Source organism: Rhinopithecus bieti, unplaced genomic scaffold (assembly GCF_001698545.2).
Source record: "Rhinopithecus bieti isolate Rb0 unplaced genomic scaffold, ASM169854v2 scaffold_64050, whole genome shotgun sequence".
NCBI classification, from domain to species: Eukaryota; Metazoa; Chordata; class Mammalia; order Primates; family Cercopithecidae; genus Rhinopithecus; species Rhinopithecus bieti.
This window is the reverse complement of record NW_016824175.1, coordinates 101,252-126,569: the sequence shown is the minus strand read 5'-3', so window position 1 is coordinate 126,569 and position 25,318 is coordinate 101,252. Positions and strand designations below refer to the sequence as shown.

The following is a 25,318-nucleotide window of genomic DNA, read 5'->3' as shown; positions in this document are numbered from 1 at the left end:
TTAATTTTTTGTGTTTTTTATTTTTTACATCAAATGATTAATTGTGATTATCTCAGGGTAGATGCGTTTATGAGTGCTATTTATAAGCTAAAGTATATTTTCTGATTTTGTTTTCTAAAATATTCTTGTATAAAGAAAAATAAATGTACACAAAACTCAGAAACATTTCAGGCTTTCCTTACTACCACTCATAAGCACTCAGTGTACATTTAATGTATCAGGCATGTCCTGTGTGCTGGGCCTTGTGGAGAGCCAGGCAGTGAGAGGTGGTTTCTGCCTCTGGATTCTGGATTCTGGGCTTCTCCCACTCTGCTTGTTTGCTATCACCAACATGTTTTTTTAATTTTGCAAAAATTCCAGAAAATGAGTGTTTCCAAAGACCAGCTCTGCCTGAAGCCTTTTCACTTACAGTTGCCTTCACTAGACTTTTGCACGGCTCCACCCTTCCAGTGTGCTCTGCTGAAGTGTTCCTGACCGCCCTCCCCCGAATGCCTCCCCATGCCCATGGCACTCTAGCCTCTCACTGCTCACTTACTAAGAATGAGTCGCTTCCTGAAAAAATTACCTACATGCCTACTGTCCATCTCACTATGAGAAATGTTTGATGATGGCACAAACTTTGTCTTAAGTTTCTTTGTAGTAAAATTTGACCTAGGCTGACATGAGCCCCTTTAAGTCTGCCCTTCCCTGCTGCAGGAACACTGGCACATGTGATACTGAACTGTGGCATCGTGCATGGCATCTGTGCCACGTCACCTCTCACAAAGCCAGAAACCTAATTCTGAAGCGCACCTGCCCTCAAAGCTTCGGGCAAGGGGAGGTGAGCCTGCATTGCTTTGTACATAAATTTAATTTCTCTCTGCTAGTAGACACTTGGATACTTCCAACTATTTTCCAATACTATTCAGATAAGGAAATGCTGACTGAAAGGAGTTACGAATAGGTCAAGCAGAAAACTGAACATGGACAAAAATGCTTAAAGATGCTGCCAAGATTGCAAAATAGTGCCATGACCCATGATTAGCAATACTGAATTTTGACTCAGCGGTCATACTGATGAACTTGTCTTCTGTACAAGAACATATTGCTATTTCCTATTAAGAATACAGAACCGGGCTCAGCACTCTCACAGGGCACATTCATTCAACATCCAGCACGTGTCCGGCCCCGCCCCGGTGCTGAGGTAAGGACGGTGGCACACTTCAGAGCCTCGCGGAAAACACCAGCATGCCAATTGTTCTTCAGGGTGTCACTTTCCTGCAATTTTTTTCTTTCACCTCCATGTTTTGATTCGTTTTTAGTGTATTTTATCTTCTCCTACTGAGTGTACTCCTTCCTTGTAAACCATCTTAAAACATTCTGGGGCCGGGTGCAGTGGCTCACGCCTGTAATCCCAGCACTTTGGGAGGCCGAGGTGGGGGATCACGAGGTCAGGAGATCGAGACCATCCTGGCTACCATGGCAAAACTCCGTCTCTACTAAAAATACAAAAAATTAGCCAGTCCTGGTGGCGAATGCCTGTAGTCCCAGCTGCTGGGGAAGCTGAGGCAGGAGAATGGCATGAACCCGGGAGGTGGAGCTTGCAGCAAGCCGAGATCGCACCACTGCACTGCAGCCTGGGTGACAGAGACTCCGTCTCAAAAAATAAAAATAAAAAAATAAACATTTTGGATCCAGGTGGATAGAAATAAATAATAAATGAAAAAGTAAAGAAGAAAATAAATGTACGTACTCTACAAGAGGCCAATTTTGCAACACAGGTTGAACTCTGTCACCTGTTGGAGGGCACAGTGCTAAGTGTTACTCTCCGCTCTTCTCTCTTCGGCCCCACCCCGACATTTTAAGAGACAAAGCCAGAAGCAGCAGCCTCGCCATGGCCAGTGCCGTCTCTCACAAATCACTGATTTGCTCTTGCCCGGGGGTCCCTGTCACTGGTGGGCAGAGACAAGTGGGACATCACACTATTGCTGAACTGATTTAAGAGGCAGACTTCTGCATTTCCTGTTTCTCCTAATGGGATCGATGGTGATAAGCATTTATGAGGAACAGAAAAAGGTGAATAGGGAAAGAAAACTTCAATATTTTAAGAACTAGGTTGGTGAGATATATCTAATTCTTCAGATGACCTCTGAGAAAAGGGTATTAATTTTAATCATAGGACAAGGTTTACCTGACTCTTGAGAGAAATTTGGTAATATATAATTTCTTAAAAACGAAGCTATTGTAATAATTAAGAGAAGGAAGACAGAAGCAAGGAACATCCCGTGTATGAAAAAAAAAAAAGGCCAGGTGCGGCGACTCATGTCTGTAATCCCAGCACTTTGGGAGGCCAAGCCAGACAGATCATGAAGTTGACGAGATCAAGACCAGCCTGGGCAACATGGTGAAACCCTGTCTCTACAAAAAATACAAAAATTAGCCAGGTGTGGTGGTGGGCACCTGCGGTCCCAGCTACTCGGGAGGCTGAGGTGGGAGGGTTGCTTGCGCCTGCCTGGGAGCGGGAGCGGGAGTGGGGGCTGGGGGGTCAAGGCTGCAGTGAGCCGCGATTATGCGTGATTATGCCACTGCACTCCAGCCTGGGTGACAGAGTGATACCCTGTCTCCAAAAAGAAAAAGAAAAAAGAAAATCAAGAAAAGCTTTCTGCAGCTACTTTTTCTGAAATGATCCTGGGAAGAGAGGAGGTTCCCTCCTCTGACCTAGTGGCTAACTCCAAGCACCTCGACAGGCATGAAAAAGGCAGACAGAGCCTTCAGAGGCTCACCCAGCAGCAACCTTAAGCAATCACCCTGGGATCACAAGTAGGACAGCAGGTGGGCAGAGAGGGAGGTGGAGGTGCTGCCCGCCAACCATTTGCCTCACCAGCACCTGCTGAGAGGGGAGCCCTTACTCTTCCAGGAACCAGATCTGCACCTCTGCCTGGGGCTTGTCAGCCACTGTTAATGCAAGGCTGTCTTGCCAGAGCCCCTTCAGGTACCCCGCTTTCGCACAAGTGCAGCTGTGCTGTTTCTACACTGCCACTGCAGCAGCAAATCCCAGAACCTGCTCAGTGTAATTAAGTTCTTCCTACAGCGATCGTCTGCACACATGAGACTAAGTACTTCGAGGGACTGGTTTCTTGATCTGTCTAGTATCTAATCTTTAAAAAGTCCGACATTAGAGGTCTGGACAAACTGCTCCTCCTGTCACAAAAGTTAAAATGTTCCAGAACACAGTAAGTGCTATGAATGCTTGTTATGAATATGGATACGAACGCAGACTGTAGTGTAAAAAAACAGAGATCTGCACCAACAGCATGCGTGTGACGGAAAGATCTCTTCTGAAGGTAGCCGAGCACCAGCCCAGGGAGAAGCCTGGAGCCAGTCGGCTGCGCCCACCCCGGGAGCTTCCGGCTCAGCGCCGTGATGTCGGAGAATCTCACCTGCAAGCAAATCGCCAGGTTCACCCTGCAACCGAACGAGGTGCTGACGGCCCGCGGGTGAAGGCCCAGGTCTTTAAACAGCTTTGAGAACGACTGTGTGAGCGCGATCCGCGGCCGCTCTTCCGCCACGACCACGCAGGTTCTCACTCGGGACAAGTCCAGCCCTCGCGCCTGGAGATAACGACAGAGAAACCAAGTCAGCCCCCACGGGCCGAGCTTGGAGTGAGCCGGAGACGCCTTCCCTCGGATCCCCACATAAACATTGGAAAACTCAACACAGCGATGCCTTTCCAGGGTCGCCTGGGTCCACTTCCTTAACGTAACAAACCCAGCAGTGGTGAAAAAGCACTCACACAGCTATTCAAATGATGAACAAACAGCCGCCTGGAGCAAGAACTGTGATGAGGAGACAGGTGGAGGAAAAGCAACTTCCTGGATGAGACGATTAAAGGCAGTTTGGGAAAGGAGAGGCATTTGATATATTCTTCTGGGCATGGATGTACCAGAACACACACTGGAGAGGAATGGGAAAAATCTACATATTTTAAAGACATGGGGTCTTACTATGCTGCCCAGGGGAGCTGAACTCCTGGGCTCAGGTGACCATCCCACCTTGTGGTCTCCCAAGTAGCTGGGACTACAGGCATGTACCACCACACCCAGCCTGAAAACCTGCATTTTAATAGACAGGAATATAAACCTAAATTTTTAGACTTCATAGACAGTGCTCCATTTATGCCCCATTACACCAAGAATTTATTCTCACTCTCAAGCGTGTCTGTTTCTACAGTAAGCATAAGATTAAGAACATCTCAGTTTCCACACCAAATTCAGTCAGCTGAGCACAACAGCAAACGTCATACAAGGATTTCAAGGAGTTAAGCACAGCTCACTCTGTGGCACTGCCCAGGCCAAGAGGGAAAATAAGGGAGTGATAGGAACGGCTTGTGAATGTGAAGGCGAACCGTGAATGACTGTGTCTTGGAGTGGAAGCCAGAGCTGCTAAGAGGGCGGCCACCAAAACCCCAGCCATCAGGTCCTTTGAGCCCTTTCCAGGCAGCCTCAGCACACGTGGACAACTGACAAAGGTCCTGAGCAAGGAGGACACACAGCTCTAGCTGACTTCGACATTCGTGCTGAGCATACAAACACGACTGCACACACAGAGCTAAACAGGAAAAACTCAAGTCTGGGGAATACAAATTACATATTCACACGTGCGCACGTCTGAGAGGTAAAGCACATGTAGCTGCAATAGCAGGTCTGAAGCCAAAGATTATAAATTTGGCTCTAGGTTCGTTCAACCTAAGAACCTGGAGAGGTCGCTTAATTTCTCTGTGATATAAGTTTCCTCAGCTTTAAAATGGAGACAATAACGGCTCCTATTTCAGAGAGCTATTGTAAGGATGAAATGAATACGTAGTGACCCTCAACTACGTCATTATTTATTCTGGTTATTTATGTATGTGCCAACAGGAAGGTCATGAAAATGTACTTTTTTTTTTTTTTTTTGAGACGGAGTCTCGCTGTGTCGCCTGGGCTGGAGTGCAGTGGCCGGATCTCAGCTCACTGCAAGCTCCGCTGCCTCCCCGGTTCACGCCATTCTCTCGCCTCAGCCTCCCAAGTAGCTGGGACCACAGGCGCCTGCCACCTCGCCCGGCTAGTTTTTTGTATTTTTTAGTAGAGACGGAGTTTCATCATGTTAGCCAGGATGGTCTCAATCTCCTGACCTTGTGATCCGCCCGTCTCGGCCTCCCAAAGTGCTGGGATTACAGGCTTGAGCCACCGCGCCCGGCCATGTACTCACTTTTTAATACAATATAAGTGAATATGAATAATGCTGTGTAACTTTTTCCTATATAAATATAAAACTCAAAATGATTGCACAGTTACTTATATTACATAACATTATCTTGCATTTTGCTTTCCTGTTGAAGCTTTATGCATTAGGAAAACAAGGCAGGACAGATAAATGTACTGTTGCACTATTGATCTGTGTGTGGATGCCACAAACACACAATCCATGTATATACGAAGACAGACACACATCCAAACAGTACAAAGTCGGTTGAAATTTAATCAAAACTGGTCATATGATTATTCCCTCCTCGTTACTTGGAGCTAAGTGCTACTTAATTTACCATGAAGATATACCTATCAAAACATCCTTGGTTTAAATGGAGGGAAATACCATTATTCTTACATAATGGCAGTTATTTAAAAATAAAACACAACACTGTTAATTGTAAAATGAATTGAGCTTAGGGTCCAGACCCACAAATTAGGGTCTCCAGGAAAAACAAAAGTGAGTGGCTAAATTCACACCTACCTTCTTAAATACCAGTATCAGAACAAGTTAACATCGCCTCAGAGCTTCTGAACACCGAATACTTCAGAACACTGAATCCACCCAACAAAAAAATCAAATTTAGGATCTTTCATGTAGACCCAGAGGAATGATAGGCATTGAAAATATTTTACATTCTGGTTTGTTACTGTCTGTGAGTCATGGGGAAATATTCACGTTAAAAACATTTTCATATAAAGGCAGTTCGCAAGCTTCAGGTGACGTTAGATTAAACCCAGGCTTTTTTTTGGAGGACTGTTTTAACTTCACCCAGTCACAGACGTGCCTTCTTAGAAACGAGTCCCTGTGGGCTCGCGGGGCGCTGAGCTGCCAAGGGAGCTGCTTACCTTAAGGGACTCTGTTTGCGAGCCCAGCCCCTTGGTGCACAGCTCCATCACGGAGTAGGAGCAAAACGTGTCTCGGACTTTGTACTGACTCACGGCGAGAAGCCACAAGGCGGGGTTGGTTTCAAGCTCGGAGGGTGGGATCAGGATGGACTGGTGCCCAGAATACACACTGCAGAGAAAGAAGAGGCTGTCAGGGCAGGAGCTCAGCAAGGCTGGAGGGCTCAGGGCAGCACTGACTCCGAGGACAAGGAGGACTTGGAACAGCCTGTGCTGCCATCTGTAGAAGGGGACAGTAAAACCAACGCTGCAAACTGCGACCATGTTCACATGGAAGCCTTCTGAAAAGCAAATATGTACTACAGAATCATGAGGCAGTTACTACCACTTCGAACACACACTTAAGACTACTAAATGCTGTGATGCTCTGACGTCTCTCAGAACTGTGACGTCTCTCAGACCTGCAACATCAGCAAACTGGATCCTCTTTCTTGTAGAAAACACAGGGATCAAATTTTGGTCCAAAAAAAAAAAAAAAAAAAAAAAGTAGCTTCAGAACAGGAGCTGGCAAACCACAGACACTTCCTGTTTTTGTAAATAAAGTTTTATTGGAACAGGGCCAGCCACCACCACTCATTTGTTTAAATATTGTCTCTAGCAGCTTTGAGCTGAGTGATAGTACAGAGACCACAGAACCTAAAATATTTACCAAACAGCAATTTAAGAAAGAGTAGTCCTATACCTGGTTTAGAAAACTGACAGCCAGGGTGAAAAAAAGACAATTATGGTAAGTAAAGTTAGTCACTGCATCTTTTCAAGTTCAGATTTTTATTTTAAAATGATCCCAACAAATCACCAAACAGAGGAGAGAAAATATAATCATTCTTTAATTTTACCTTCATATGAGAGAATAGATTTAGAGAAATGAAGCAGTGATAGGTTACATATTTTATCATCAATTGATGGGGTAAGTGTGGATTTAATAAACAACTTGTCAAAACTACATTTTTAATGTTGTTTTTTTTGCTACTATGAATTCACATTAATAGATGCCATGCATTAAAATAACATATCCTAGATAAATCACGTTCTAAGATTTAAAAATTAGCAAGAACGTTCTGTTGCACAGGCTACAGTATAGTGGTATAATCATAGCTCACTGTCACCTCAAACTCCTGGGCTCCAGCGATCCTCCTGCCTCTCCTGAGTCAGCAGGACCACAGGTGCACACTACCATGCTTGTTTTTTTTTTTCAGGGGTAGGGTCTATGTTGTCTAGGCTCGTCTTGAACTTCTGGGCTCAAGCAATCCTCTCTTGTTCCTGCTGTGGCCATGTAAGACGTGCCTGGGCCTCCCAAAGTGCTGGGATTACAGGCGTGAGCCACCATGCCCAACCTACACAATTTTTTTTTTTTTTTTTTTTGAGACGGGGTCTCACTCTGTCACCCAGACTGGAGTGCGGTGGTGTGATCTGGGCTCACTGTAACCTCCATATTCCAAGCTGAGGCCATCGTCCCACCTCAGCCCCCGAGTAGCTGGGGCTACAGGTGCACAACACTAAGCCTAATTTTTTTTTTTTTTTGATAGAGATAGGGTTTTGTCATGTTGCCCAGGCTGGTCTCAAACTCCTGGATTCAAGCACTCCTCCTGTCTTGGCCTCCCACAGTGCTAGGATTACAGGCATGAGCCGCCACAAGAGGCCTACACAAAATTTTATCAGTGAAATAGCACTATGATTAACGAGTTAGGCCTTGTTAACTACTATGCTATAATACTAAAGCCAGTTCTCTAATGTGGCCAATCTCATTTAGAAATCTTCATAATTGTTTATAAGAGAATCCGACTAAATACATGTAAGGAAATTAAGTTGGCTAACAAAATTTATTTCAAACAGGACCCTTAGTATGAAAAACTCCTCTTTGGCAAATGTGACAAAAGCGTTTTTGGGCAATTTTCCATTTCTTTCCTCATTCTCTTTTCTAAAGCTTGATTTATTCTTTTCAAAAGGACACAGAGCCCTCTGTGTCTGTGGGTTCCTCACCCCTGGCTTCAACCATGAATCGAAGATGCTCATGAGAAAATCTGCGTCTATACCTAACTCGTAGATTTTCTTGTCACTATTGAATAAACAACATAGTACAACTATTTACATAGCATTTACATTGTCTTAGGTATTACAAGTAATCCAGAAATTATTTAAATTATGAGGGGAAGTGCACAGGTGATGCGCACATACAACGCCATGTTACGTCAGGGGCTTCAGCATCCTCGCTTTTCGGTATCTACGGGGTCCCGGAACCCATCTCCTCTGTGGACACTGAGGGATGACTTTATAGCAAATAGTGACCTTTTCAAGGGTTGAATCCTTTGAGAACAGGGTTAGGCACATAAGGGGTGAATATCAGGCCTTGAATTATTACTCTGCTGTAAATTGGCCATTTAGTCTTAGTTTAAAAAATTTTATTGTGGTAAAACATATGTAACACAAAATTTACCATATTCACCACTTCTTTTCTTCTTTTCTGAGACAGTCTTCCTTTGTCACCCAGGCTAGAGTGCAGTGGTGCGATCACAGCTCACTGCAGCCCTGACCTCATGGGCTTCAGTGATCCTCCCACCTCCCAAGTATCTGGGGCTACAGGCAGGTGCCACTATGATGGGCTAATTTAAAACTTTTTTGTGGAGATGGGGGTCTATGTTGCCCAGGCTGGTCTTGAACTCCTAGGTTTAAGCAATCCTCCTGCCTCAGCTGCCCAAAGTCATTTTAACCATTTCTAAGTGTCCCTGGAAGTGGCTTCCTCAAAAATACACATCAGCATGAATGATTTGCTCTGTCAGAACTGCCAGCAGACAAACAGGCTTGGGTACCCAATGTGAATTCCTGGCTAGAGAATTTCAAATATACTTGTGAAAACGAAATATAGTTTCACCTCCCTCCTCATCCCCATAAATAAGATGTCAACATTAAGAAAAAACGAATCTTGACAGCAGAAACAAATAGAAAACTCAACTCATGATTTCCTACTTGCCCTTATCTCACTCAATACGACAAATGTTCGTTAATTGTTGTATTAGCCAAAATTGATTTTTGGCACTGGCAATTTAAGAGCAGGTTGCTTATTCTGAAGATATTATTCTCTGAAAATGTTGGGAACTTGAGCTGTTCTTTAGATCTTAACTTCAAAAAGAATAAAAATGGACATTTGGTAAGTAACATACATTTGTACATTAGCAATTTGATGATTTCGGATTACTAACCTGACAAAACATACCAACAACTGAAAACTCTCCCAACTTAGGAATTCAACAAGACAGGTTCACCTCACCCAGGGGTCCTGGGTGGTGCCCTCTGCCAGCAGGCATGCCATCCAGCCCAGGGTCTCCCTACGCACTTCAATTACTGCAGTGAAGCACTTTATTATTTTTTGTTGTTGAGACACAGTCTCACTCTGTCACCCAGGCTGGAGTGCCCTGGTGCATTCTCAGCTTAGTGTAACCTCCGTCTCCTGGGTTCAAGTGATTCTCCAGCCTAATGCTCCTGAGTAGCTGGGATTACAGGCTCCCACCACCACGCCCAGCTAATTTTTGTATTTTTAGTAGAGACAAGGTTTCATCATGTTGGCCAGGCTGGTCTTGAACTCCTGACCTCAAGTGATCCACCCACCTCGGACTCCCAAAGTGCTGGGATTACAGGCATGAGCCACTGTGCCTGGCCTATTCTTTCTAAGAAACCCATCAGCTTTATTCAGGTAAACTTTGCATACCCTAAATTTCATTCATTTTAAGCACAGAATTAAATGGCTTTTAGTAAAATTGAGGAGTTGTAACATTGTCACCACTCTAGAACATTCCCACCTCCTGAAAGGGATCCCGTGTCCATCTGCAGTCAGTCCCATTTCCAGCCCTACCCACTGTCATCACTCTACTTTGTTTTTACAAAGTTGCCTTTTCTGGACACTGCCTACCACACAGCCACACTTCCTTCCCTCAGCAGGTGCTTCTGGGCTGATCCTGCACAGAAGCACCCACCACATGGATGTGGCAGGCGTCCCTTGTTCGTTCACCTGTTGGCGGACACCTGGATTGCTTCCTCGTGTTGACCGAGGCTCCAGGGAACTTACACCAAGTCTTTGAGTGGACGTTCGCTTTTCCTCCTCCTAGGAGGGCAGCTGCTGCGTCATGCAGCAAGTCTGCTTAATTAAGACCATGCCAAACAGTGGTTCCCCATTTTACATTCCCATTATCAACGTATGAGAATTCATTTTTCCACCTTCTTGGCTACTGTTGCTTTGCAGTGTAAGTTTTGAAGTCAGAAAACACGAGTTCTCCAACTTTATTTTCCTGTGTTTGCGTTGACAGCATTCTAGTGGGTGTGAAGTGGCACCTCACTGTGGTTTTAATTACATTTCCCTAATTAATGTTGGGTATCTTTTCATGTCCTTATCAGTTATTTGTACGTCTTCTTTTGGCGAGATATCTGTTCAGATCTCCTGCCCGTGTTTAAATTATGTTGCTTGTTTCTGAGTTTTGAGAGTTTATTACATAGGCTGGGTGCAGTGGCTCACACCTGTAATCCCCAGCACTTTGGGAGTTGGAGGCGGGCAGATTACTTGAGGTCAGGAGTTCGAGACCAGCCTGGTCAACATGGCAAAACCCTTTCTCTACTAAAAAAACAAAAAAATTAGCCAGGTGTGGTGGTGCATGCCTGTAGCTCCAGCTACTTGGGAGGCTGAGGCAGGAGAATCACTTGAACCTTGGAGGCAGAGGTTGCAGTGAGCTGAAATCATACCAGTAAGCTCCAGCCTGGGCAACAGAGCAAGGTTGTCTCAAAAAAAATGGGAAAAAGTTTATTACATAGGTGCTTTGAAGTACTTCATGAGATTTATAATTTGCAAATGTTTTTTCCCAGACTGTGGCTTGTCTTTCTAGTCATGTCTTTTGATATACAAAAGTTTTAAATTTTGTTCAAGTCCAATTTATCAGTATTTATGTAGCGTACCTTTAGTGAACTCTGTGCCTAACCCAAGATTATGAAAATTTACTCGTGTTTTCTAAAATTTTTATAATTTTTGCTCTTACATTCAGATCTATGATCCACTTGAACTAACTTATGATGTTGAGTCAAGGTTTATCTTTTTTCATTTTCATGTGAATGTCCAAATTTCCCAGCATCTGTTGTTGAAAAACTCTTTTCTTCATTGAATTGCTCAGGTAACTCTGTTAAAAAATTATTTGACCATAAATATAAGGGTTTATTTCTGGACTCTCAATTCTGTTTGTCATATATAATCAGTCTATCTCAGTCTGTCTCTATGCCAGTACCATGTTGTTTTGGTTACTGTAGCTTTGCAGCATTTCTGAAATCAGGAATGAGAAGTTCTAAATTCTCCAATTTAGTTATCTTATTTTAAAACTGCTTTGACTGTTGTGGGTCCTTTATATTCACTTTAGGATATTATCAATTTCTGCTCCAAAAAACCCCCAAAAAATAGCCTGCCAAGATTTCGATAGGAATTACATTAAACCTATAAAACAATGTGGGGAGAACTACCATTTTAATATTGAATCTTCCAATACATGAATATGGGCTATCTGACACAATTTTTAAAAACAGGTGTAATCTTAAGTATTTTGAAACAATCCCATTATATTCATAATTCTCAGATAAACAATCCTCTACTTTATGACAGAAGAAAGCTTTAGGATGAGGACACAAATTATTTGTGTTACTTAACTTTTGAATAATCACAAAGTCATAGAAAACTTACAAGTACATTTAAAATAATTTTATCTCCCTTGGATTATCTGATGGTGAGTCACTGACTTGATGCCTAATCCCAGACACCTCAGGGGGGAGTTCCAACAAACAAGTCTATTTTCCTCCATAAACAACTAAGCCATCAAAATCAGAAACCAACACATTCCTTCTGTCCCAGCTCAGACCCTATTCAAGTCTCTCCAGCTGTCCCCGATTACATCCTCTGTAGCAAAAGGGTCCAGTTTGTGCAGGCACATTGCAAGTAAGTGGTCGGCTCTCAGCCTCCCTCTGCCCAGAGCGAGTTTCTGGATGTTTCCATGATTCTCACGACACCAGGCTTTGGGAAGATTCTAGGCGGGTGCATTGTCCAGTCAGTCCCCTAACTTGGGGGGCCGATGCTTCCACATGGGGAGACACAGGGCAGGCGTCCTTGGCGGGAGTATCGCGGATGCTGTTCTCCTCATCCCACCCACCATGTGCTGCAGGCTTCACCACTAATGAGGTTTGCCTGGACCACCTGGTTCATGCTTTTCCACTGTGAAGCCTCTCTTTCCTCTAACTACTTCGTGGATGGCTACTATAGAAATCCTCACTTCTCATCAAGCTTTCCATTTGTTCATCTATGTATCTAAATAGTTGGAAAATTTCCTATATTACTCAAAGTGTTATAATCTGTTGCAATCTTTATTTCTTGAGACAGGGTCTTGCTCTGTCACCCAGGCTAGAGTGTAGTGGTGTGATCTCAGCTCACTGCAACCTCAACCTTCCAGGCTCAAGTGATCCTCCACCCCAGCCTCCCAAGTAGTCGGGGCCATAGGCACACACTACTACAGCCGGCTAATTAAAAAAAAATGTTTTTTTAGGCTGGGTGTGGTGGTTCATGCCTATCATCCCAGCACTTTGGGAGGCTGAGGTGGGAGGATGGCTTGAGCCCAGGAGTTCAAGACCAGCCTGGGCAACATGGCAAGACCCCATCTCTACAAAAAATTTAAAAATTAGCATGCCTGAGGTCCCAGGATAGTGATGCTTTGGTCGAGGATGGGTCCATGTACAACAGTGGTCTCATGATTCTATAACAAAGCTGAAAAATTTCTACTGCCTAGAGACGTGGCAGCACACCACATTACTTGTGTTGGTGGTGGTAACTGGTCTAAACAAACCTGTGCTGCCAGTCATATAAAAGCACAGCACATACAATCACGTCTTCAGTTCTGTTTACATGATACATCACATTTTTTGATTTGCGTATGACACAACCTTGCATCTTGGGGACGAAGCCTACTTGGGCACAGTGGATCAGCTTTTTGATGAGCACATACAATTATGTACACAACCTAATACTTAACCATGATGATAAACAACTGTGCTACCGGTTTATGAAGTTACTGTACTTTGTTATTTTACAGCATCCTCCTACTTATATAAAAAAAATAAATTGTATCCCAGCACTTTGGGAGGCTGAGGCGGGCAGATCACGAGGGCAGGAGATCGAGACCATCCTGGCTAACACAGTGAAACCCTGTCTCTACTAAAATAATACAAAAAACTAGCTGGGCGAGGTGGCGGGCACCTGTAGTCCCAGCTACTCGGGAGGCTGAGGCAGGAGAATGGCATAAACCTGGGAGGCAGAGCATGCACTGAGCTGAGATCCGGCCACTGCACTCCAGCCTGGGCGACAGAGCAAGACTCCATCTCAACAAAAAATAAATAAATAAATAAATAGTAAAACAGCCTCGGCAGGTCCTTCAGGAGGGTCCTCCAGGAGAAGCTATTGTTATCCTAGGAGGTGACGGCTCCGTGCGCGTAGTCCCTGAAGACCCTCCAGTGGGACAAGAGGTGGAAGGGAAGACAGTGACACTGAACACTCTGGCCCTGTGGAGTCCTAGGCAGCTCTGTGTGTGTGTGTGTCGTGGAGGCCTGGGCAGCTGTGTGTGTGTGTGTTGTGGAGGCCTAGGCAGCTGTGTGTGTGTTGTGGAGGCCTGGGCAGCTGTGTGTGTGTGTGTGTATTGTGGAGGCCTGGGCAGCTGTGTGCGTGTGTGTGTGTGTGCGTGCGCGCTGTGGAGGCCTAGGCAGCTGTGTGTGTGTGCGCGTGTGTGTGTTGTGGAGGCCTAGGCTGGTGTGTGTGTGTGTATGTGTGTGTGCATGTGTGTTGTAGAGGCCTAGGCTAATGTGTGTGCCTATTAGTTTTTAACAAAAGCATAAAATGTTTTTAAAAATTTAATAGAAAGCAGCTTATAGAGTAAGAAGATAAATTATTTTGTATAGTTGTATGTTTGTGTTTTAAGCTAAGTGTTTTATAGATAAGTCAAAAGTTGAAAAAATTAAAACGTTGTTAAGGTTAAAAAGTTACAGTAAGCGAAGGTTAATTTGTTATTGAAGACCTAAAAACATATTTGATAAACTTGGTATAGCCGAAGTGTCTGGTACAGAGGCCACAACAGTGCGCAGTTATGTCCTGGCCTCACATCCAGGTGCCACTTACTCACCAACTCGCCGACTCACCTGGGCAACCTCCACTCCTGCCAGCTCCAGTCATGGGAAACGCCCTACACAGCTTTTTCTTTTTTTTTTTTTTTTTTTTACCTTCCGTACCATCTTTTTACTGTACCTTTTCTGTGTTTAAATATGTCTAGATACACGAATACTTACCATTGCATTACCACTGCCTGCAGCATTCACTGCACTAACACACTGCACTAACACGCTGCACAGGACTGCGGACTGGGTGTGTCAGGCTGTACCAGCCAGGTCTGTGCAAGCAAACTCGATGTTTACACAACGAACGTATCCCCATCACTTATTTCTAATCCCCCACATGAAGTTGATTCTCCCTCTGCTGCTGTTGATTCCTGGAACAAGCTGGCTTCCCCACACTGCACCCTGCCTGGCTCCCACAGCCCATGCCAGGACATCCCCTTGTGGACTCCCCCCTCCGACCTGGGCTTGGGCACCCTGTGCGGCTGCCCCCAACCAAGACGCCCTCCCCACCCTGCTGCACTATCTTAGGATCACAGCCTGAAGATGATGCCTCAAATTTTATACCCCCAGGGCCTCTTCTGCCTGATTCCCTCCCCAGACCTGCTGAGAACTGCATGGGAAAGGGAAGTCATTATTATTTTTAACTTCTGTATTAGTCATTGTGCATCTAGGATCCAAGTGATTTTTTTTTTTTTGTTTTTTAAAGCAAGTCCATTGGGATCTGTTTCTATAGAGAATGTTTTTTTAATGGAAAGGTTTATGGCTATATTAACTGTTGCAAGGGCCATCAACAGAATACTGTGATCTTGTGACTTCTGAGTTATTAATATTTTGCAGGAAAGATGCTTGTTAAAGTCCACTGCAACCTGGACAATCTATTGTTATCGTGGGTTCACATGGAAAACTTACTTTCCCTGCCACAAACACCGTCTCGCTGGTTTTCGCCGGGAGCCAGGCACGGTGAGCCTGCAGGCCGGCGGCTTCCACCAGCTGGCTTCAGTTTGACTGGCATACTTTGCCGAATGAAATACAGTCTCCCTACAAGGGCGATTGTTCGGAACAGGCCTCTGCCCTTCCACTTGGCATGTGTAGCTAAGGCCATGTTCTGAGCGATTTCCCACAAAAAAAAAATTTACAATGTTATTGCATTTTGGACTGAGGCAAAAATCATTATTTCATTTATTCACTTTTATCTGCTTTCTCAAAAAGCCGAATTGTCCTAATTAGAACATCGGTATTTTCAAAATACAAGATTACATTTTAATCCAATTTAATACTATTAAATATTAGTAATACATTAAAAATATTTGTTCCAGAAGAGTGCTGACAGGAGAAAAACATCTGACTGGGTACAGTGGCTCACGAGGCCGAGGCAGGCAGATCACCTGAGGTCAGGAGTTCGAGACCAGACTGGCCAACATGGTGAAACCCCATCTCTACTAAAAATACAAAAATTAGCTAGGCGTGGTGGCAGGTGCCTGTAATCTCAGCTACTCAGGAGGCTGAGACATGAGAGCTGCTTGAACCCAGGAGGCAGAGGTTGCAGTGAGCTGAGATTGTGGCACTGCACTTCAGCCTGGGTGACAGAGCGAGACGGTCTCGAAAAAAAAAAAAAGAAAAAAGATCCACTATAAAGAAAATCATAACCAATTTCATACTGTAGCATCTCAGTTTTATAAATATATTAATGTCTATTTATTCATAAAATAACATGTGTAAAGATTTATGAGTGAAATTATTTTTATGTTTGTGTTAGCTTTAAAATACCCATTTAAAAAAAAAGGGGGAAAGCAGCCGGATACTACAAAACCACTAAAATGCTGACATGTGAAGCCGGATGATGGTCATGGGTGTTTATTACTGAACATGCCCTATGCTTACATGTTTGAAAATGCTCCACTGGAAAATGAACTCTGAAAAACTATACGTCCAATGCTAAGAGTGGATTTTACTGGTAACACCCTTTATCAGGTGGTACGATTGTTGATGGCTTTATTTTATTCCTTATATTACTTTGTATTTTCTAAAATTTCTACAATGAACATGTATGCATAATCAGACAAAAAAGCCAAGAAACATCCATTTGTTTTTCTGGTCCTTCATTTATCCCATAAATACTTGCCGAGTACCTGCCGTGGGCCAGGCTCCGAGCCGGCTGCTGGGTAGCGTGCCGCACCCTGGAGAATGCTCAGCCCTCGCGGACTCACCTCTGGGCCTGCCCAGCCTGAGCCCTGCAGTAACAGCTGGGGTGAAGCCGGTGGGAGGTAAGAGCCTGCAATGCCTGCTGGCCCAGCACCATCGCCAGGCTTCATATGTGTAAGAACCAAGCCTGGAGCCTGGGAGTCTTCCGATTGTCAGAAATAAAGGTCCTCAACAGACAGTTCTCTGAAATGTTCCTCCACTGCTGCAGAAAGTCAAAATCACCCCAGGCACTGCTCTGTCCCCGAGAGCCAAGTCCACCAGGAAAGGCAGAGGGGACAGGGGTCGGGGTGCGGGGACAGTGCTTAGGCTGCCTGGCTGGGTCTAAGGTCTGGAGAGGAAGGTGCACGATTTTTTTTTTTTTTTAATGTAAAGATACAGAGAGGAATCTCACCTGCAGAGGCACCAGAGGACAAACCCCAGTCCACAGTAAGGGTCCAGGCAGATGGCCACTTCTCTAGAGGGGTAAAGTTCACACTGCAGCTTAATGGAACGGCAGAAGGCACTGGTGGCTGCGTGAGACATCTGCAAAACACAAGCCTGCGTTAAACGCATCGGACCTGACACCGTAAGACACCCGTGAGAAAACAGGGCTGCATTAAATGCATCGGACCTGACACCCTAAGACACCTGTGGGAAAACAGGGCTGCGTTAAACGCATCGGACTTGACACCCTAAGATGCCTGTGGGAAAACAGGGCTGCATTAAATGCATCGGACCTGACACCCTGCTGACACCCTAAGACACCTGTGGGAAAACAGGGCTGCGTTAAATGCATCGGACTTGACACCCTAAGACGCCTGTGGGAAAACAGGGCTGCATTAAACGCATCGGACCTGACACCCTAAGACGCCTGTGGGAAAACAGGGCTGCACTGAACGCAGGGGACTTCATACCCAAGGGTACCTACAAGACAATAAAGCCGCATTAAATGCATGGGGCCTGATACCCAAGACATCTTTAAGACAGAAAGGCCACACGAAACGTGTGCTGGCCTGGCGCAGTGGCTCATACCTGTAATCAAAACACCTCGGGAGGCCAAGGTGGGACGGTCCCTTGAGACCAGGCGTTCCGGGCTGCAGTGAGCTCGGATCACCACTGCACTCCAGCCCGGACAGCAGGGTGAGACCCTGTCTCTCCAATACATTTTAGAGAACAAAACCCAGAAAACAACAAATGACACTGGCCCCAAATGCCCAAAGCTGTTTTCAGGACCGGGGACGACTGTCGCCAAGCTGGGGCTATGTTGTGTCTGGGGAATGTTGAGTGGCTGACATCTTCACTGGAGTTCTCATTTTCAATGAGTAAACCTCACTCAGAACTGCTGGTCCTCCAGGACCTGGCAACGCTAGCTATTCAAAGAGTGCATTTGAACAGCAAGTCTTGCAGGAAGTGGTTCTCGTGTGATCCACTCTCCAACACACTGTCCCACAGAGGTAGGGCAGGCACATGGCGCGCTCCCACCTCTGCTGGTCGAGGCCCCGCCTTGTTCATGGCTACTGCAGGGCTGGACACAGACAGCCTCTGCTGTGCAGAACGTGGCCAGCGAGACCTGCTGGGTGGCTCACCCATCTTAATGATCAGAAAGTGAAGGCTCACAGAAGTTAAAGATTGTGCTGCCTGTGACATAAGTTAGCGCTGGGAGTTAGAGCTCAGGTCCTCCTACACTCCAACGCCCTTCACCATCTTCCACCATCCTGCAGGGAGATGGTGACCAAAATCCAATCATCCCATCATGACCAGACAGTGAACAGCTTCCGCATCTTCCCCTTCCCTAATCCCTGTAATAGTACCCTACAGTCTGTGTGTAATGTCAATTACTTTGAAATACAATAAAATACATTAACAAGATCAATTTTCTCACAGAAGCTCTTTAGCCAAACCTCAGGAAAAAGGAAGCCAAAGCAGCAAAGAAATGGTCTGATTTTTGCGGTTTTAAAACATGTCACAGCCGGGTGCGGTGGCTCACGCCTGTAATCCCAGCACTTTGGGAGGCCAAGGCGGGCAGATCACAAGGTCAAGAGATCGAGAACATTCTGGCCAACACAGTGAAACCTCATCTCCACTAAACATACAAAAAATGAGCCAGGGCTGGTGGTATGTGCCTGTAGTTCCAGCTACTCAGGAGGCAGAGGCAGGAGAATCACTTGAACCAGGAGGGTGGAGGTTGCAGTGAGCCAAGATCGTGCCACTGCACTCCAGCCTGGGCGACAGAGCAAGATTCCATCTCAAAAAAAAAAGAAAAAAAAAAGTCACACGTTGATCTGAAGTAGAATGTCACCACAGCTAAACTGTTAAGGGACCAGCACGGAGCCTTGTAATAACTGGGGAAATCCAAATGCCTGGCTCCCCATCATTCGTTCATCACTCCAGCAAGAGGTGAGAGAACTTGGGGTGGGCGTCCTCCCACTGTAAAATGTTCCACCACTATTGGAAGTTCTGCCCAGGAGGTTTCGTAACTCTCTTACTATATTCAAACCGGGGAACATAGAATTATCATAGAATGTAAAATGTAAGTAATTTTTTAGCTTGCTTTTAAGGCAAATTTTTGTTTAAAGGAGAAGTGAGACTGAATTTATAAAACATCCATCCAGACTCCTGCCTCCCTGGATTAGGAGTTAGTAAAATCCTGCCTCCTAAAATTACCCACCCATTCAGCTCAGCAACTAGAGCAAGCCTGCCCTGAACTGCTGCTCTGTGCAAAGCACTATTTCTAGGTGGAGAATTGAGTTCTTCAGCTCAGCAAATACTAAAGTATTGAGAGCTTGTTATCAGGCACTGTGTTAAGCACTGGAGATGAACAGAAGAGTAAGAGACGGCCCTGCCCTCAGGATCCAGGGGGAATTCAGAGACGAGTGCATGGACAACCGTGTATGGAGGGTAAGAGAAGGGGTACACAGTGCTCCCATCACCCTGGCTCTGGGTCACAGAGCCAGCGGGGCCTTCGCGGGACTTCAGCAGAGAAACAGGAATCGACACCGGCTAAAGAAAAGCAGCCAAGAAAGTTCTGATGATCTACTCTACGCCAGACACTGAGATGGTAAGTGGGCCATGAAAATGGTACGGCTGGAAGCAGGTGCTTCTCTTTTGCCTATGACAGGAGGAGGGTCACAGCTAACTTCAGACTACAGTAACTAAATCATCTTGATCTGAAAACATTTCTTTTCAAAAGCTTTTGAAAAATTATTTTATTTCATATTGTAGCTATTTTGGTATTCCACCTCAGTTCTACTAAGAGGTGGATGGAGAGTGAGAACTGTGCGAGGCAAAGCCAGCTCACCAGTCAGACCCACAGACGGGGGCAGAGGGCGTGCAAGGCTGCGAAGTCCCCAACGGCGGGGAGGATTGCATGGCACCTCGACGAGGGTGGCGTCTGAGATGAGAGGGTCATGATGATTTCTAATACAGCCCAGGTTAAAACGCTAGAAAGTGCAGTGTGCAGAGATTTATCACAGAGCATTCGGATTTGAGAACCAGTAAGAGAGAAAAACATTCACAGTGTTTGTCTGTCGGCTACTGAGACCGTGTTCGCATAAAAACATACTTGGGACATTTGGACAGAATCAGCCTGGTTAAGGATGGAAATGGTCATACGTGTCATACTGTGATGAAACACGTATGTACAGCTCTTTCCACATCTCAAAGTCTGACTACACGAGAGGCGCTGAGAGTCAGCACGCAGCCTGTCACCTCCAGCATGCTCTGTGGTCGCCTCCCGTGGTCGCCTCCCGCAGCCGGCCCCACTCACCTTTACGCCAGCTAGCATCCCAGTTGTGGACACGCTGAAGTCGAGATATGCGAGGGTGTCTGGGTTGCAAGGTTTGCAGATCTGGGCAGGCCGCTTCTTTGGCAAATCATCTGGAGAGGAACACAGCTTATCAGCAGATCCAGCCTGAGCAAGGCCATAAGCAAACCACCTTCTCCAGCCAAAGCACTGACCTGTGTCCAGGATGAGGGGCCACGTCCTGACGTCTACAGCCGCCGCCGCCTCCCTGGACCGCAGCAACTTACAGATCAGCTGTGTCGTCATCAGACAGGCAGAGCGACTCACCTGGCATCAGAGAACGGAGCCATGAACGTGGACCCAGATGAAAGCGTGCTCGCTTCTCACGGGTCTCCTGCTCACTATGCACGCTAAAACCATGTTGCTTTAACGGGCAGATTAGGTTACCGAACCCACTGTTTCCTGCTGCTGGCTGAGGAAGAACAGAGCTAGGAGTCTGGTTGTGGAGGCACAGGGGCTGGGGGTGGGGCCTGCAGCTGCTGCATCTGCACTTCCTGGGCCCAGCGCACCCACAGCCTCAGCGTCATGACACGTGCAGAAATGAGCTCACCACTCACAGCATTAGCTCTGTTCTCCTGGAAACATCACATACACCCAGACGCATCACACATAGTTCTCCTGGAAATGTCTCACACACCCACGTCGCGCATAGTTCTCCTGGAAACGCCACACACACCCACGTCGCGCATAGTTCTCCTGGAAACGCCACACACCCACGTCGCGCATAGTTCTCCTGGAAACGCCTCACACACCCACGTCGCGCATAGTTCTCCTGGAAACGCCACACACACCCACGTCGTGCATAGTTCTCCTGGAAACGCCACACACACCCAGACACATCACGCATACTTTCTAGCAGGAGTGGCCACTGTGGGAGTCTCCAGCACCATGCTAATAGGGACTCAGGTGTGGGCGGGACAGGTGCATTCTCTGCCCGAACTGTTTTCCCCTGTAGTTCCTCCTTCAACAGGGATAATATAGCTGAATCCTCTCAAACTCCTTCAGCTGTATACGAAGAAAAAGAGATCTATACTTTCAAAAAGGAGCAGAAAACTTCTACATCTTGAGGAGAGGGCTTCTGAAAAAGCCCTGTCTCTTCCCGTGGTCGGTCTGCTAGGCTGGGTTTGTGGGGAAGCCCAAGGAATGGTGGCGATGCCCTCTCTTGGGAGCCATTTTCTCCAGGGTAGACACTGCAGAGGCTACCATCCAGCCTCTGCCTCCATGCACACCTTTAGATCTTACTTCTAGACCTAGACTGTAGGCTCCCTACAGGTAGAGACCCTGTCCTGTCCTGACCATTTGACTCCAGACACACACCGGCTCCCACAGCCAGCAGCTGCCCTGGGAGATGTCAGAGTCTGCGCTCTGCGAGCTCCATACTCAGCTCCAGGCAGTGGAGGCCCCGACACTCCCAGGCACGTTACCTCTACAATCATCTTGACGGTAGGCAACGTCGTTGCGATGTTCTGTGGGTGCGGGGGACGGACGGTTATGGGCACACAGCCTGCGTACAGGCAACCATAAAACGCTGCTATCAGGTCTATTCCTACACAAGGAGAAAAACATCATTATTGAGGCAGACCACGCTACTGAATGCCCACTGTCCCTGTCGGCATAAATGCTAGTCTGCAACAAGTTCAACGGGTGAACAAGCAGCTGAACTTCTCGCAGCCTCTGTCCTCCCGGCAGGTTTTGTCAGCTTTGGCGGTCACTGTCATCTACCCGTCCTTTCAGATGTGAGGTGACAAGGCAGCCTGGAGGTTTAATTTTACACCATTTTGCTAAGGAATTACCCACCTCTGTAACTGAATTTAGTCAAGATTTAGGTACTATTAAGTAAATTACCTGAGGTAGCTAATAACACAAATTTGGATACAAAAGTCTTTGAAAACATCACTTTCTTGAAGTCTCTAACAGCAGCACATGTGGCTGGTGCCCATGAGTGGTTGTAGCCAGACACAAAGGGGCCAGTTCGCAAGCAGCTGGATACAGCGCAGACTCCCGGCCATCACGCTGCCCTCGGCTCAGGCACCAGCAGGTGTAAGGGACCTCCTCACACTGCGGTTGACCCGCGGCCATCTCTCAGGGGAAGCCCGCCCTGCGCCCGTACCTGGGGGGTAGACCAAGGCCACGTGGTCGCCGTCCTGAAGGTGGCCCCTCTCCATGAGCATCACGGCGATCTTCTCGGCTCTCTTGTGCAGCTGCACGCAGGTCAGCGAGTTCGCGATCGCACCCTGCGGGCCGATCACAGGGACAAGTGCGTAAGATTCCTTCAGCAGAGCAGCTTGCGGAGAGCGCACACGCGTCCTACGACTCACTGACGCAAAGCGAACGTCAGTGGTTTTTAGAACAAGCACAGACCTGTGCAACCAACATGACAGTCAATTTTAGAATGTTTTCAGCTTCCCCCAAAACTACATACGTTAGAGGTCAACCCCATTTTCTTCCAACTAGGTGAGGAGTGCAGACCAAAGAAGCATCCAGATATATTTAGGGTAACAAGAAATATTTTGAAAAATGATTACGTCAATTAAAAAACAGAACAGGCCGGGCGCGGTGGCTCAAGCCTGTAATCCCAGCACTTTGGCAGGCCGAGACGGGCGGATCACGAGGTCAGGAGATCGAGACCATCCTGGCTAACACGGTGAAACCCCGTCCCTACTAAAAATACAAAAAACTAGCCAGGCAAGGTGGCGGCGCCTGTAGTCCCAGCTACTCGGGAGGCTGAGGCAGGAGAATGGCATGAACCCGGGAGGCGGAGCTTGCAGTGAGCTGAGATCCGGCCACTGCACCCCAGCCTGGGCGACAGAGCAAGACTTCATCTCAAAAAAAAAAAAAAAAAAAAAACAGAACAAAAAACCCTAACAATTCTGGGACTTGTGTTACTGTCATGGGCAGTGGGAATTCTTAGTACACTGGAAGGGCCTGCACACTGGAAGTTAAGACTAATTAAAAATTTTAATTTAGAAAGACCACATCAAAATCAAGGAAGTCAGAAAGCGAAAAACAAAAGCAAATAGTGAAAAACACCCTGAAGGAATGAAAAGAACTGTGAAGTGCATTTTCACATAGACTTTAATGTAGAAATAAATAGAAAACATATTTGTGCTGGAAAATAGCTTACAAAAGGGTTGTGAGGGAAGGTGAATTGCAAGATATATACTAAGCAACATCGCAAGACTGTGGGAGTCACTATTTATTTATTTATTGAGACAGGGTCTCTGTCTCCCAAGCTGGGGTGCATGGTGTGATCACTGCTCACTGCAGCCTGGGCCTGCTGGGCTCAAGCAATTCTGCCTCAGCTCCCTGAGTAGCTGGGACTACAGGTGCCACCAGCATGCCTGGCTAATTTCTATAAAAATTTTTCTCATAGAGATGGGGTCTCCCTATGTTGCCCAGGCTGGTCTCAAACTCGTGGCCTCAAGTGATCTTCCCATCTTGGCCTATTTAAAAGCCATAAAGAAAAATGTGAATAAATTACAAATTATAAGCATGTGACTAACCAAAACAAGCTTCTCCTGCTGACACACTTCACAGTTCTAGCTCCTCTGCAATATTCTCAGATGTGAAGACTGCTTCTACGTCATTTAAAAACCTCTTGGGATCGGATTCTGTCTCACAGCTATTAACACAGTGAGGATCTTCCCTCAAGCAGTAGCAACTGGACTGCAGTCCACAGGGCCAGGAAGACTCCAGAGCCGAAGAGTGACTGAACACCTGGGCTCAGGAATTTTTTGCTTTTTTTTTTGGAGACGGGGTCTTGCTCTGTCACCAGGCTGGAGTGCAGTGGCATAATCTCAGCTCACTGCAACCTCCGCCTCCTGGGTTCAAGCGATTCTCCTGTTCTCCTGCCTCAGCCTCCTGAGCAGCTGTAACTACAGCCACCCACCACCGCGCCCAACTCATTTTTGTATTTTAGTAGAGACAGGGTTTCACCATGTTGGCCAGCATGGTCTTGATCTCCTGACCTCATGATCCGCCCGTCTTGGCCTCCCAGAGCGCTAGGATTACAGGCGTGACCCACCACGCCTGGCCCAGGAATTCTTATTTGAGTTACAGCTACAAAGATGAATGCATGAGCGTGGGGACGGAGCACGGAGCGCGCAGCCAGCCCGAGAAGGCTGTCAGGGAGCCGACTTCGTGCAACAAGGAGGACGCTGCATGGACGAACAGTGTCTGGGGCTATTCAGCAGCGATGCTGGGAAAAGCACGTCAGCCTCCCAGCTCGAAGGGCCCGGGTCAGAAACGTGGGCGGGACAAGGTGGGAGTGAAGAGAATGTCTCAGGAAGCATCAAGATGTGAGCGCCAGACCCTGACCTCTACCAAAACGTCCACAAGGCAGCCGATGAGCCCCGCTGGGTCTGCGGGGAAAGTGCCTTCTCCCTGAGGACCTCTGCAGCAGGCCAGGGCTGCGGGGAGGCTGCCCACGTGACTGCCCGGGGGGTCTTCAGACCCTTCCTGCTGACTGGCTGGTGTCCTCCATGGAGAAGATAGTTAGCTTACATTTCTCTGAACTCAACCTTCTCATCCCACACATTTTCCTCAATTATTTCCCCACTTAGAGGACACCTAAAAAGTAAGAAAACAGAAACTGATGTAAAGTGGAAGAGCCCAAGAGCAGAAGGTGGCAGAGACGGGCAAAGACAACAAGGAAGGCAGGGCTGAAGTCCAGGCAATCCCCCTGAGAAGGTAGATCTGGGGGCCTTTGAAACTGGACTGTTCCTCTGAGCATCCACTCTGGGGGTCTCCTTGCCACCTGTTCACAGCAACCAGCCCACCGGGACAGAGACACTCCGCACGGCCAGGCTGGGCGCTGATGGGACCCATTCAGATCCACCCCGACTCCAGGGGCAGGTCTCCCAACAAGGAAAACCAGCACACCACCCATCGCCGTGAGCATGGCCGGGCCTGGGGCTGGCGGGGGCCGCAAATCTCAGAGAAGAGCCCGGGCAGAATCGGCTCAGCCCCCGCCCCGCTGAGGAAGGCCCCG

General features: G+C 46.8%; 1 protein-coding gene across 2 annotated transcripts in view; it reads right to left on the bottom strand.

Moving 5' to 3' along the window:
• The window catches only part of DIP2C (DIP2 acetate--CoA ligase C (putative)), a 166,804-nt gene that overhangs the window by 46,943 nt on the left and 94,543 nt on the right, over positions 1 to 25,318 (bottom strand). For both annotated transcript variants that reach the window (XM_017862169.1, XM_017862170.1), the window contains exons 23-29: positions 22,439 to 22,562; positions 21,753 to 21,874; positions 20,484 to 20,595; positions 20,293 to 20,402; positions 16,939 to 17,069; positions 6,114 to 6,282; positions 3,420 to 3,590 (exon numbers count right to left, since the gene is read on the bottom strand). In XM_017862169.1, coding sequence (XP_017717658.1) covers positions 3,420 to 3,590; positions 6,114 to 6,282; positions 16,939 to 17,069; positions 20,293 to 20,402; positions 20,484 to 20,595; positions 21,753 to 21,874; positions 22,439 to 22,562 — 939 coding nt within the window. The remainder of the gene's footprint in view (positions 1 to 3,419; positions 3,591 to 6,113; positions 6,283 to 16,938; positions 17,070 to 20,292; positions 20,403 to 20,483; positions 20,596 to 21,752; positions 21,875 to 22,438; positions 22,563 to 25,318) is intronic.